This window comes from Petaurus breviceps, unplaced genomic scaffold (assembly GCF_028583685.1).
Source record: "Petaurus breviceps papuanus isolate PSGF00001 unplaced genomic scaffold, PetGlider_PUasm1.0 126, whole genome shotgun sequence".
NCBI classification, from domain to species: domain Eukaryota; kingdom Metazoa; phylum Chordata; class Mammalia; order Diprotodontia; family Petauridae; genus Petaurus; species Petaurus breviceps.
This window is the reverse complement of record NW_027185655.1, coordinates 56654153-56666857: the sequence shown is the minus strand read 5'-3', so window position 1 is coordinate 56666857 and position 12705 is coordinate 56654153. Positions and strand designations below refer to the sequence as shown.

Below are 12705 nucleotides of genomic sequence, written 5' to 3'. Positions count from 1 at the left end.
GTGAGAAAAAAATAGAAACAACTCAGATTTCCATATAGCATTTATGGGTTTACAAAGTAGTTTCTTCACAAAAACTCTGCAAAGTATTACAAGCAATATCCTCCAAGTGAAGCTCGGAAAGGTCTAGGGACTATCTTATGGTCACATGACTAGTGAATGACCTGAAGAACCTATGATAATAGGTTCTGTAATCATGTGTCACAATCTTGCTTAATTTAAGGTAGGCAAGGAAGATGTCTTGTCTAAGGGACATTCAAGGCTGGATTTTGTTCTATAATCAAAAGATTTTTGAAAATCAAATAGTAGACCCAGTGGGATCCTATTCTCTTTCTTGTGACTGTAAAGGTATGGTCTCTAATAGATAACTTACTGCAGAAACCAACCCATTCACTTTTCAGGTTTTCATCAACAACATCCTTAATGCTTGCACAGACTACTTCCACGAAGCTATGTAGACAATATAGGCTCTTTAACAGTGGCAGTATATGAACCCAGGTTTCCTTGATTCTGAGTCTAACATCAATACAGCCAAATACTGAATGACCTCAAGTCTCTTCCAGTTTTAATTCTATGATCCCATAGAAGTAAAATTCCTGAGAGATAACAAATACTTGAAATAAAAATTACCTGATTTGTAGCACTGCACTCACCATTATTTAAAATTTTAACATATCTTTAAGTGTATCATGATGGAATACTAAGTGTTTTTTAAAAGCCATTTAATACACTCACACTTTTATAGTACATCAATGGCTAAAGAAAACTACAGATTCTAATGTCACTAGATAGAAACTGAATTATTAATAAGTGACAGGAAAGAGCTTTGAAAACCTAGAAGGGCTACGAAGATGTGTAAAAATGACAGTCAACCAGTGCCTCCAAACTCAACAACTAGGTAATAAAAAAACCCACCACAAAACACTAAAAAACTGCAGAGCCAGACAGATGCCTGTCTACTCTTTCTTCAGAAGAGAGCTCATAAGCATTGCTCACAAAGCATTTTATACACAAGTACAAAGGCAGCGTCTTAACATAGACAAAATCAGCTATTTCCCAGGTTGGGAAGGTGTCAGCATTCAGGTGACTGGAAGACCATTAATGGGATACAAAGCTTTTAGCTTCTGGGTGACTGCTACCAGTCTGCCCCAGGCTCAGTGATTGAAGAAGGCAGAGGGTCCCACCGGTAGAGTTACTTGGTAACCAATGGAAAATAAGCAGGTGGACAGGTGCCCGTAACATACAATCTCCTTTCTATTTGGTAACAATTCCTATTTGACTGCCACTGGCATGCCAGAAGCCCAAGAGGGAATCAGGCCTGAGGTTTTCTCACCATCCCAAAGAATTCCAAATCAGGGCTCAGGTACAGGAATGAATAAACTACCTCCAGGCAAGATCCTATCTACTTGGTAAATAATGACTTTGGTCTCCACATATTTAGACCCAGAATTTTTAAAGTGACCTTTTAATTTCTAAAATGTACAGATGGCACGTCTATGTTACATACAGTTTGGGTGGGTACACTCCCACCATTAATCTCTTCCCTCCCTGTTTCCTACTGACAATAACTTTAAAAAAAATGCAAATTAACACAACATCTTTACTCAATTTTTAACCCCCCCCCTTTTTTTTTGCTCACTAGAACTGGAATTGAAATGAAGGCTACTTTATGCCCTTCTAATTCTTTAGCAAGCAAATTCCTCTAAACAGAAAACTGTCATAATTTGAAAAGACTGAGTAAGCTCTATGGTAGGCTTTCCTATGTCTAACCTCTGCGTTCAAGTCATATGGCAGTGACTGGCAGATGGGAAATGTTAACTGATTATATTTTTTTTTTCAGATCAAAACAACCATATCCCAGTTATCTAAAAGACCCTGCGGACATGTGACTGCCAAACCCCTCCCAGAGAAAGCCAGATAAGCACCAGTGGGAAGAATGCTGGACAATGCAGTCAGAGGGTCTTCGTTTGACACCCTCTGCCACAGACTGATCTTGGGCAACTCACTTCACCTCTCTAGGCCTGTTTCCTCATCTATAAAATGAAATAACAAATGTAAAGTGTTTTGCAAACCTTAAAGTTCCATATAAAGGTGAGCTAATGCTATTTGTCACTAGCTCTTACTGAAGCCTTGTTTTAAACTGCACCAAGACTTCTGGGACAGCCTGTATTGTAGTTTTTATTAGTATTAGTACAAAAATGAGGGAATTATACCAGACAGCCTTTAAGGACCTCTTCCAGCCTTAGAATCCTATAACGCTGTGACCTTTGAGGTGGCACAGAAGATACAGGGTTAGACTTGGAGTTAGGAAGAACTGAGTTCCAATTCTGGCTCAGATACTTACTTCTTTTGTCACCTTGGGCAACCTAAAGTCTCACTTTACCATATAAAAAACGAAGATAAAAATAATGCCTACCTCATGCGGTTATTGTTAGGATCAAGCAAGTCAACATACATAAAGTACTTTACAAAACCTTAAAAGGAGATACACACAGACAAATCTTTGCCGTTGTTTAGTCATTTCAGCTGTGTCCAACTTCATGACCCCATCTGGGGTTGAAGACAGTGGAGGGGTTTTGTCATTTCCTTCTGCAGTCCATTTTACAGATGAGGAACCACAGGCAAACAGAGGTAAATGACTTGCCCAGGATCACACTGCTGGTAAGTGTCTGAAGCCACATTTGAACTCAGGTCTTTCTGAATCCAGATCAATGCTCTATCCCCTGCACCACTTAGATGTTACATAAATGCTAGCTAGTATCATTATTAATTATTATTATTATTATCATTATTATTCCTACTGCTATCCTGCAAATGGGAGAAGTACCATAGAACTAGAGATAGGTAAGCAATGCAAGATTTCAAAGAAAGAAAAAAAAGGAAGACAGTGAGGTCTTCAAACCAAAACACCAGTGAGCTTGACGACAATTTCTGGCACAATTCCAGAATGCTTTGTTAAAGTGGTAGTTTGTGAGGACTCAGGAAGGGAAGCAGGGATCATTCTAAGTCAGCATGGGTTCATTAAGGACAAGTCGATGCCAGACTAATCACATTTCCTCGGTGGATGGGCTACAAGCCTGGCAGATCAAAGAACCGTTGTACACATTCTATGATATACCTGCATATCGACAAAGTTTCTCATGCTTCCCTGTGGACGAGACAGGTAGGTTAGGTAGGTGGATTTGGAGCTGATTGAATGACCAGACGGGAAGAATGGTGATTAAACGGATCAATGTCACTTTAGAGGGAAGCCTATAGTGGAGGGGGCTCCCCCAGAGATCTATTCTTGGTCCTTTGGCCTTAAACATTTTTGTTAATGACTTAGAGAAAGGTATAGATGGCATGGTTAGCTAAAGTTAGAAATGAAAGCTAGCTCGGAGGGATAGAGAACCCACTGAGTGACAGAATTGGGATTCAGAAAGATCTTAAAAGGCTAGAACTGTGGACCAAATGTAATAAGATGAAATCTAATAGGGATAAATGTTAAAAAAAAAAATCCTTGAACTTGGGTTCAAAAAATCAATCCCACAGTATGGGAGAGATGTGACTAGACAACAGTTCCTGTAAAAAGACCCTCAGAAGGTTAGTGAACTGAAGATGTCTGATGATGACAACCAAAAAAGTGAACGTAATTTTAGGCCACAATAACAAACGTATAGTCATACAGGGCAAGAGTAGTAATTTTCCTTAAGTACAGAGCTGACCATGTGACTTCTCTGCTCCATCAACCCCAGGGGGCTATTGCCTCTACAGTAAGAGATAAACTTCTCTGTTTAACTTTTTAAGCCTTTCTCTACCTGTCTATCCAAACTCACTGGATTGGATTCTCCCTCCCAGTCATCTAGCCAAACTGGCTTCCCCCACCATACTCATCTCCCATCTGGGTGCCTTTGCAAAGGCCATCCCTCACACCTAGAATGTATACCTTAATTCCACCTCACAAAGGCCCCATCTTCCTTTAAGATATTATTCCATGCCCAAAGGGCTATAAAAATGTGCATACCCTTCGACCCAGTTATACCACTTTTAGGGCTGTAACCCAAAGAGATCATACAAGGAGGAGGAGGATCCTTATGTACAAAAATATTTATAACAGTCCTTTTTATGGTGGCAAAGAATTGGAAATTGAAGGAATGCCCATCAATTGGGGAGTGGCTGAACAAGTTGTGGTATATGAATGCAATGGAATACTATTGTGCTGTAAGAAATGAGGAGCAGACAGACTTCACAATAACCTGGAGAGACTTATACAAACTGATGCTGAATGAGGAGAGCAGAACCAGGAGAACCTTGCACACAATTACGGACACATCATATCTGTGATGACTAAGTTTGATAGACTGGGCTCCTCTCTGCAATGCAAGGCTATAAGACAACTCCAGAGGACTCATGATGGAAAAGGCCAGCCACATCCAGAGAAAGGATTACAGAGTCTGAGTGCAGATTTGAAGGAAACTACTTACTCTCTCTTTTGTTTTGTTTCTTCTTTCTTGTTGTTCATTCCATTGGTTATAATTCTTCTTTACAACTTGACTACTGTTTAATGTGAAGGCATATGTAGAACCTATATTGGATTGCATGATGCCATGGGGAGGAAGGGGGAGAAAATTTGGAACTCAAAAACTTGGGGAACTGAATGTTGTAAACTAAAAGTAAATAAATTTAAAAGAAAAAAATGTAGCTAGGAAAAAAAAGACTATTGTTATTATATATAACCTATAGAAAATTGCTTGCCTTATCCATGAGGTGGGAAGGGAAGAAAGGAGAGAATTTGGAACTCAAAATTTTTAAAATGAGTGTTAAAAATAGCTTTTATATGTAACTGGGGAAAAATAAAATATTAAATCATTTTTAAAATGAAATCAAGACACAAAAAAAAGAGTAAAAAGATTGTTGTTGTTCAGTCATTTTTCAATCATGCCTGACTCTGTGACCCCACTTGGGGCTTTCTTGGCAAAGATACAGGAATAGTTTGCCATTTCTGTCTCCAGCTCATTTGACAGATGAGGAAACTGAGGCAAACAGGGTGTATTGACTTGCTCAAGGTAAATGGCTGAGCCTGGATTTGAACTCATGAAGATGAGTCTTTCTGATCCCTGAAATGAAGAAGCAGATGGCTACAATGTAAAACATGGTGGGTTTGGAATCAGCTGTTGTTTTTCTCATCCAGTCACGTCTGACTCTTTGTAACCCCATTTGGGGTTTTCTTGGCAAAGATACTAGAGTGGTTTGTAATTGCCTTCTCCAGTTCATTTATGCCACACATATAATTGATCTTATATTGCTTGCCTTCTCAATGGGTTGGGGAGGGGATGGAGTAAAGTAGAGAATTTGGAAGTTAAAACTCAAAAATAAAAAAAGAACATTAAAAAAATGTTAAATTTAAAAAGATTCTGTTCAAGTATCCTATCCCTTTCCACACATACCACTAGTACCCTCTCTCCAAAACTCCCTTGTATTTAACTAGTTTCTATGTGTTTTATTATTTTATTTCTTATTTTATCTTTTCTATTCACTTCATGTTTATGTTGAATATACTACACACTTGTTTTCTCTCCCATTAGAATGTTAAATACCTCAAGAATTTCAGTCTTCAGTACTTGTATTCCCAAACAGTGCAGCACACAGTAGGTACTTAATAAATCCTTACTAGTTGATCAACAGACCCACTGTGCCCTGCCCTAGTTGGACTATGGCTGGAGTCTTCTGTGAGCCACACTGACAAGCTGGAAAATATCAACAGAAGGGTGACTGATGAGGGCAAGGAGACTCAAAATCATGCCATCGGGGATGGCTGGAAGAAGCAGAGAGGTTTAAATTGAAGAAGAAAAGATTATAAGGACAGGATAACTAATTTCATTTATCTCAGAGTCTATGAGGTGGAAGAAGGATTACACTTGTTCTTCTTGCCCTCAGAGGGTGGAATTAGGAGCAATGAATGGAAGGAAATGACGCAGATGGCCCCAATGGAAAACATGGCGGGTCTGGAATCAGCTGTTTTAGGTGTTCAGTTGTGTCTGACTCTTTGTGACACCATTTGGGGCTTTCTTGGCAAAGATATAGGAATAGTTTGCCATTTGTTTCTCCAGCTCATTTGACAGATGAGGAAACTGAGGCAAACAGGGTGAAGTGCCTTCCCCAGGGTCACACAGCTAGTGAATGTTTGAGGCCAGATCTGAATTAAGGTATTCCTGGTCTGGTGCTCTATCCACCATGCCACCTCAAATTCCAGGTGAGCCACCTCACACCTGAATGACCTCAGGCAAGTCACTTAACTTTTCTGAGTAGCAAGTTCCTCATTTGTAAAATGGGAGTTCAGTGGAATCTAAGGTCCCTTCTCACTGTATATCTGTAATCCTATAAACTTCCCTTCAATGGCTCTCTGTTACCTACTAAATAAGGTCCAAACTCTAACTTGGCATTCAAGGCCTTCTATAAGGTCCTCACTCATCTCATATTGCTCACCTGCATCCTACCCAACTTTCCCTGTACAAAGGAAGGTGACTAGTTCAATCCTGGAGAGGCCAGGAGGCGGCAGAGTCCCACCTAGATGGCTACAGTACAGTTTATTATTATGGAGTAGCACAAGATACCAGCACATGATACATAACAGCAATTCACCTCCACTTCCTCCCCCATCCCTGTCTGTTATTTTACCTCCATGGCTGAGCTGGCATCAGCTGGCTTTTAAGGCTCCCTGTCCAAAAGCAGGGCCCTGGCCAGGCGGCCACCTTAGCCCTTTACTCAGAATTTCCAATGGTACTGAAGTAGACCAAGGAGTCATAGAGAACTTTCTTCCCTCATTTCTGAATGTCTGTGTGGCTACAGTTCTCTGCTGGCACACTCTGTTAGTGTCCCTGGTTCTGTCTGGACAGCATCAGTCAGTCAATGAAATTTACCGGGTGCTCATTTATGTACAGCAGAGACCTGGATACAGCTGCCCTTCTGTCCCTCCATCTGCTGGACCTCTGAGGTACTTGAGGGGTAGGCGGGGTCAATAAATTCAGGTATTTTAATAGTATTTTCCTTCCCTACATGTTCATAGCTATGAAGGGAGAGATTTCTGATGGCTCTCCTATTTAATAACAGATCTGAGATGAAACACATTTGTCACAGAGATCAGGTTGCGTTCCATACCGTAGGGGTATTTGGTGTCCAGTTTACTCTTGGCCGCTCTGTTCCAAGGAAGCAAGTCATCACTGCACCCATTGGGCATTCCATTGTACCCGATTCCAACAATTTTGTTTTCTGCATTGACAATGCAAGCCCCAACCTAACCAGGAAAAAAAAAATGGCTTCAATTAAATTTGAGAACCAGACTTGGAATCAGGAAGATCTGTGTTCAAATCCTACCTCTGAAGTTTACTCACTATACAATCTGAGTCAATCACTTAAGCTCAAGCCTCAGTATCCTTGTCCATAAAATATGGATATCTACAGTAGCTACCTCAAAGAGTGAACAGTCATGAGTTCCAAGTACCATGTGGTGCGTGATGCAGTTTGCAAATGTCTAAGTCTCACATTAATGCTTTCTTTATAATTATTATTACCACTTCATAAAGGTGCTGTGAGAAACAAAACTAGCCAGCCTAACAAGGCTCTGAAAAAATATTAGCACTGAATTAACAACAGTAACTAACTAAATTTTTAAAAATAATTATATAATAGTTATTTATATGGCCCTTACTATGTACCAGGCACAGTACTAAGTACTTTATAATTATCTCATTTGATCCATCCAACAACCCTAGGAGGTAGGTACAATTATTATCCCCATTTTACAGATGAGGAAACTGAGGCAAACAGTTAAGTGATTTACCCAGGGTCACACAGCTAGTAAGTGTATGCAGCTAGATTTGAACTTAGGTCTTCCTGACTCCAGACACAGCATTCTATCCACCGAAACAAAGATAAGTTATGGTGCTAGATAATGAAGGAATTCAGAGAGGAGTAAGGCATGCTTTCATGCTCAAGGAGTTTACAATCCAGTAGGATAGAAAGATAGTTAATAATGATACTGAAAGGAATTGTGGTATAGTGCTGGCCTCAGAATCAAAAAAACTTGGGTCCCAGTCCTGCCTTGGACATTGCAAATACATAAGAAACAGAAAGTACTGTGACAGTCCACAAGAGAGATCATTTGATTTATCATTACTATTATAAGCAGAAAAATTTAATGAAACCAGAAATACAATTAACTCCAATGCCATTTAAGTGGAAGACATCACAGGGTGCCCTATCTTGTTAGAATGAGATTTTTATATTCCTTGTATCTGTGTCTGTACCCCCAGTCCCTAGCATAGCACCTCACATATAGCAGGTACTTAATAAATGCTTGATTGATTGATTACCTATTCCTCAATCCTGCCCCAACAATCCACTACAGTCTTTCAACAAATCCCTGCTGCAATGAGGCAGTTAACTAAAGAACCTAACAATGTACTCGGGCAGCGAACTGTAAGAGAAGAAATAAAACTGCGAACATGGAGACAGCAGATTTATCCTAAATCTTAAAATTAATGGTTAGTCTCCTAAGTTTTCCCTTTTCGGCCATTAATGCATTTATGTGCATCTCTGTGAGTATGAGTGAATTACACTCTGCGAAATGGTCTTACCTGGGAATTTGGATCTTTGCTCCTCTGGGCAGATAAAAAGGCCACAGCCATAAAGTACTCAGGCCATTCCAAATAGTCATCCCGTTTTTTACAAGTTGTTTCACTGTGGTTCAAGCTGCAAGGACAACAAAAGCAATACAATAATGATGATGGTGAAGAAGAGGAAGAAATTTAAAAACCCAGCATTTGAGAAAAGCAAACAGGTTGTTTTGATTAACAGTCCCAGCTGGGTGTCAGGAACATGCCCCTTCCTGAGTTCAAATCTGGCCTCAAGACACTAGCTGTGTGACCCTGGGTAAATCACTTAACTGTTTGTCTCAGTTTCCTCATCTGTCAAATGAGCTAGAGAAGTAAATGGCAAACCACTCTAGTATCTCTGCCAAAAAAAAAAAAATCCCTAAATGGTGTCACATAGAATGACAGGACTGAAACTAAACCCCAACCCATATGATTCTTTTCAGAAGTAACTTAAGCAATTTACAACAGCCAGAGATGGTGCAGGGATCTGTAAAAGAGAGGAAGACTCTAGCTATATGACCTTGGGCAACACTGTGCCTCAATTTCCTCATTTGTAAGATGAATAAAATCTGCTCTACAGCCAGGTGGCATAGTGGACAGAGTATTACGGGAAGCGGTTGGGGAAACCTGAGTTTAAATTCAGCTTCTAACACTAACTAGCAGTGTGATCCTGGGCAAGTCACTTACCTGCTGTTTGACTCAGTTTTCCTCATCTGTAAAATGGACATCAAATGAGATAACTGTAAAGCACTTGAGCACAGAGCCTAGCACAAAGTAAGTACTATATAAATGTTAGTTAATATTATACCACTTTTGCAAGAATTGTATTATCTAAGGCACTTCGAAGAATATAAATTGCTATGAGAAATGAAGTGGTAACTATATTATTTTTTTTTTAAAGCAATCGGGGTTAAGTAACTTGCTCAAGGTTAAACAGCCAGGTGTTTCTGGGTGGGTGCTAAGTGTCTGAGCCCCGGATCGATCTCCAGGTCTTCTTAACACTGGAGCCGGTGCTCTTACTCGCTGAGCCACCTGGCCGCCCCAGAGTAAATATATTATTAACAATAAAATTAAGAGCTTCCTTCCTAGCACAGTGCCTGGCACCACAGTAAGGTTTTATAAATATCTGCTAACTGATAGTAGTATGAACTATAAACGTGCTACAGCTTATGAAAGGGGACTGAGAACGTGGGCTCAGAGGTCATCGAGGAAAATTGTGTTCAACAGAACACACTTGAACCTGTCTGTGCTCAAATAACACACCTGGCAGAGAAGTCATGTGGAAACCACAGAAATGCGGCCTGCGAGGGGGAGGGTCTTCCCAAAGCTTTGCTTGAAGGCCCAGTCAGTAAGCCCTGGGATCTAATCCTGCCTCTCACATTTATTCACCTTTGTGATTTGAGGCTGGTCACTTAAGCAGAGCCTCAATTTTCCTCAGCTGTAAAGTGGGAATATAAGTGCTGCTGCACCTACTTCACAGGACTACTCGGAGGTTGAAATGAGATCATCTATGTAAAGCACTCTGCAAACATTCAAGTGCTATATAAATCTCAGTGACTATTATTACTGCTTCATGAAGGTGTGGTGAAAAAGAAAACTAACCAGGGTCCAGCCAAGCAATGGCACTTAAAAAAAATTAGCATGGTAAAACTAACTCCGCAGCACCAGCCCTGGAGTCAGGAGGACCTGAGTTCAAATCCGGCCTCAGATTCTTAATACAAAACTAGACGTCTGACCTTGGGCAAGTCACTTAACCCCAATTACCCTACCTTTCCCCCTCAAAAAAAAAAACCAAACAGTAACTCCTCCTTGCAAAGAGGCTAAGGGCATTTTCCAAGGGAATAGAAACTGGGAATTATTTTCTTTCTGTCTGCATACCCCCAACACTCAGCACAGTGCATGGCATACAGCAGTAATTTAATAACTGCTTGTTTTTCAGACTGATTTGTCATTTCCTAAGAGGGGTGGCATCCACCATCAATCCTCTCCCCAGAAACCCTCATCTGGGTTACTTTGTAACTAAAAATAAACTGACTAGAACTGGAGAAGAAAGAGTGGGGGAAGCATGATTCTGCATTCAGATCCGAGGCTCCCAGGGGTCTAATGTTTTGTTTTTATACTTTAGTAGGGAATCTGCCAACGCTTTATATGCTGTTTCTCTATCCCAGGGCTTCTCTTGGAATAACCGTGTAATAAAAGGGAGCGCACGGGTCCGAATCCTGCCTCGGCCTTTCACTGGTTTTGCTATCCTGGGCACGTCCCTGAGTCTCGGCTTCTTCATCTGTAAAGAGGGAATGAAAGCAGCTGCCGTACAGGGTGGTCTGGAGGATCAAAGAAGCCCTTTGCAATTCTGATGCAAACGCAAGCGATTATTATTAAGGTGCTTTGCAAACCATGCTGGCTATTAGGCTACCACGATTATTGTTGATATAATTATTATGGGAGTCTGAACTTCAATGAATCGGGTCATTCAAGGATGCATGCGCGGTCTACACGCTTCTTCCTCATTTCCAGGGTCCTGCAGTGGGTTTGGGGGCAGGCACCTTTCCTCCGCGGGCAGTCTACAAAGTGAAGCTCACTGCAGACAATGACGCCCCGGGGGGGGCTCGGACCCCCAGCGCAGGGAGACTCCCCGCGGCGCCCCAGCTCAAGTGCGGGGAGGAAGTGGGGGAAAAAGGGAGCAGGAGGAAGGGGGGGGGGGCGGAGGAGAAACAAGGGGGAAGAGGGAAAAAGGAGGCAGATGAAACAAGGGGGAAGAGGAGGGAGGAAAAAGAGAGAGAGAAGGGAGAGGGAAGAGGAGGAATGGGGACGAGGGGTAAGGAGCAGAGCAGAGCGTACCCTCCAAGCTGGTCCCCGCTCATGTCGCCGGAGCTGCAGCGGCCTTCCCGCCTCCACGCGCCCGCCAACCTAAAGCGGGAAGAAGAGGAGCCGGGGGCGGGGCCGGGCTGGCCGGGGGCGGGGCCGGGCTGGCCGGGGGGTGGGGTCGGGCTGGCCGGGGGCGGGGCCGGCGCGCACGAAGCCCCAGTCCCTGCGCGCGCGGCCGCCCTGGAGCGAGGGGAGCCCGGCACGCCCCGCCACCCTCTGCGTGCCCGAGCCGGCTCTCCACGTGCTCCCCCCACCCTATCCCCGCCTCCCTCTCCGCGCGCCCCGCTGCCGCCTCTGCTCGCAAACTTGCGCAATTGTCCCTAATGTCTCCGGCGGCGTCTCCCGCCTTCTGCTCGGCTCTGATCTTGACCTAAGCTTTGGGGCTTTATGCAAAGGGAGCGCGGGCCTGGGGGTGGGGAGGGGGGCCCTAAATTGTGGATCGAGAAGGAGCTGGAGCGCGCCCCTGCGCGCGTGCGGCCCCCTGGTTGAAGTTCCCGTTTCCAGAGCCCGTCTGGGGCTCCCTCTGCTCCCAGGAGTCCGCTCCCCGCCCCGCGCGGGATTCTGCCCGCGCGAGGGAGAAAACGCGCAGAACATGCGCGCATTCCGAGCCCTTGCGCTCCTCCCTGCCCGCTTCCCTCGGTCTAGTTCTGCCCGTCTTCATGCCTAAGCCCTTTCTTTGGAGTGTTGGGACTTTTTAAAAGTGAGATTGCAGATTTCTAGAGTGCGGGTCATTTGACGGAGGACAAGGGTGTTGTGTTCTTTTCCTAAAAGGCTGCATTTTGGCTGAAAACAAGCGAGTTTTTGTTCCCGACCCCGCCCCCCCCATGCCTAAAAGAAACCCAGAGTGGATGCTGAGGGCAAATTAGATAAAAGTAACCAAGCTTCAGACCTGCAGGTTACCTGGGGGATAACCACCAGAAAGGGGGCCAGAAATCCGGAGATCTGTGTTAGCGTTTGACGCCTGATACTAGGAACGTTCAGAATGGCCATTTGCATGTAATATGGAAAATAATATCTGCCTATGAAATTTCTTAGGATTTGGTTTGGGTCTCTATTTGTCACCTATTAGCTGTGTGACCTTGGGAAAGTTAACCTCTCCAACCCTTTCTTCGTCTGTAAAACGGGTTGCATTTTACTTTTTTTTTTAACCCCAAGAAATAAGTCTGAGAAGGACACTTAGAAGTCTGTTCACAAACCAGGATGACCTTGG

General features: G+C 43.0%; 1 protein-coding gene across 2 annotated transcripts in view; it reads right to left on the bottom strand.

Moving 5' to 3' along the window:
- DCTD (dCMP deaminase) overlaps window positions 1-11591 on the bottom strand; it is a 48246-nt gene extending 36655 nt beyond the window's left edge. For both annotated transcript variants that reach the window (XM_069096550.1, XM_069096557.1), the window contains exons 1-3: window positions 11469-11591; window positions 8613-8727; window positions 7135-7270 (exon numbers count right to left, since the gene is read on the bottom strand). In XM_069096550.1, coding sequence (XP_068952651.1) covers window positions 7135-7270; window positions 8613-8727; window positions 11469-11491 — 274 coding nt within the window. In that variant the 5' untranslated portion in view covers window positions 11492-11591. The remainder of the gene's footprint in view (window positions 1-7134; window positions 7271-8612; window positions 8728-11468) is intronic.
- Window positions 11592-12705: the final 1114 nt, after the last annotated feature.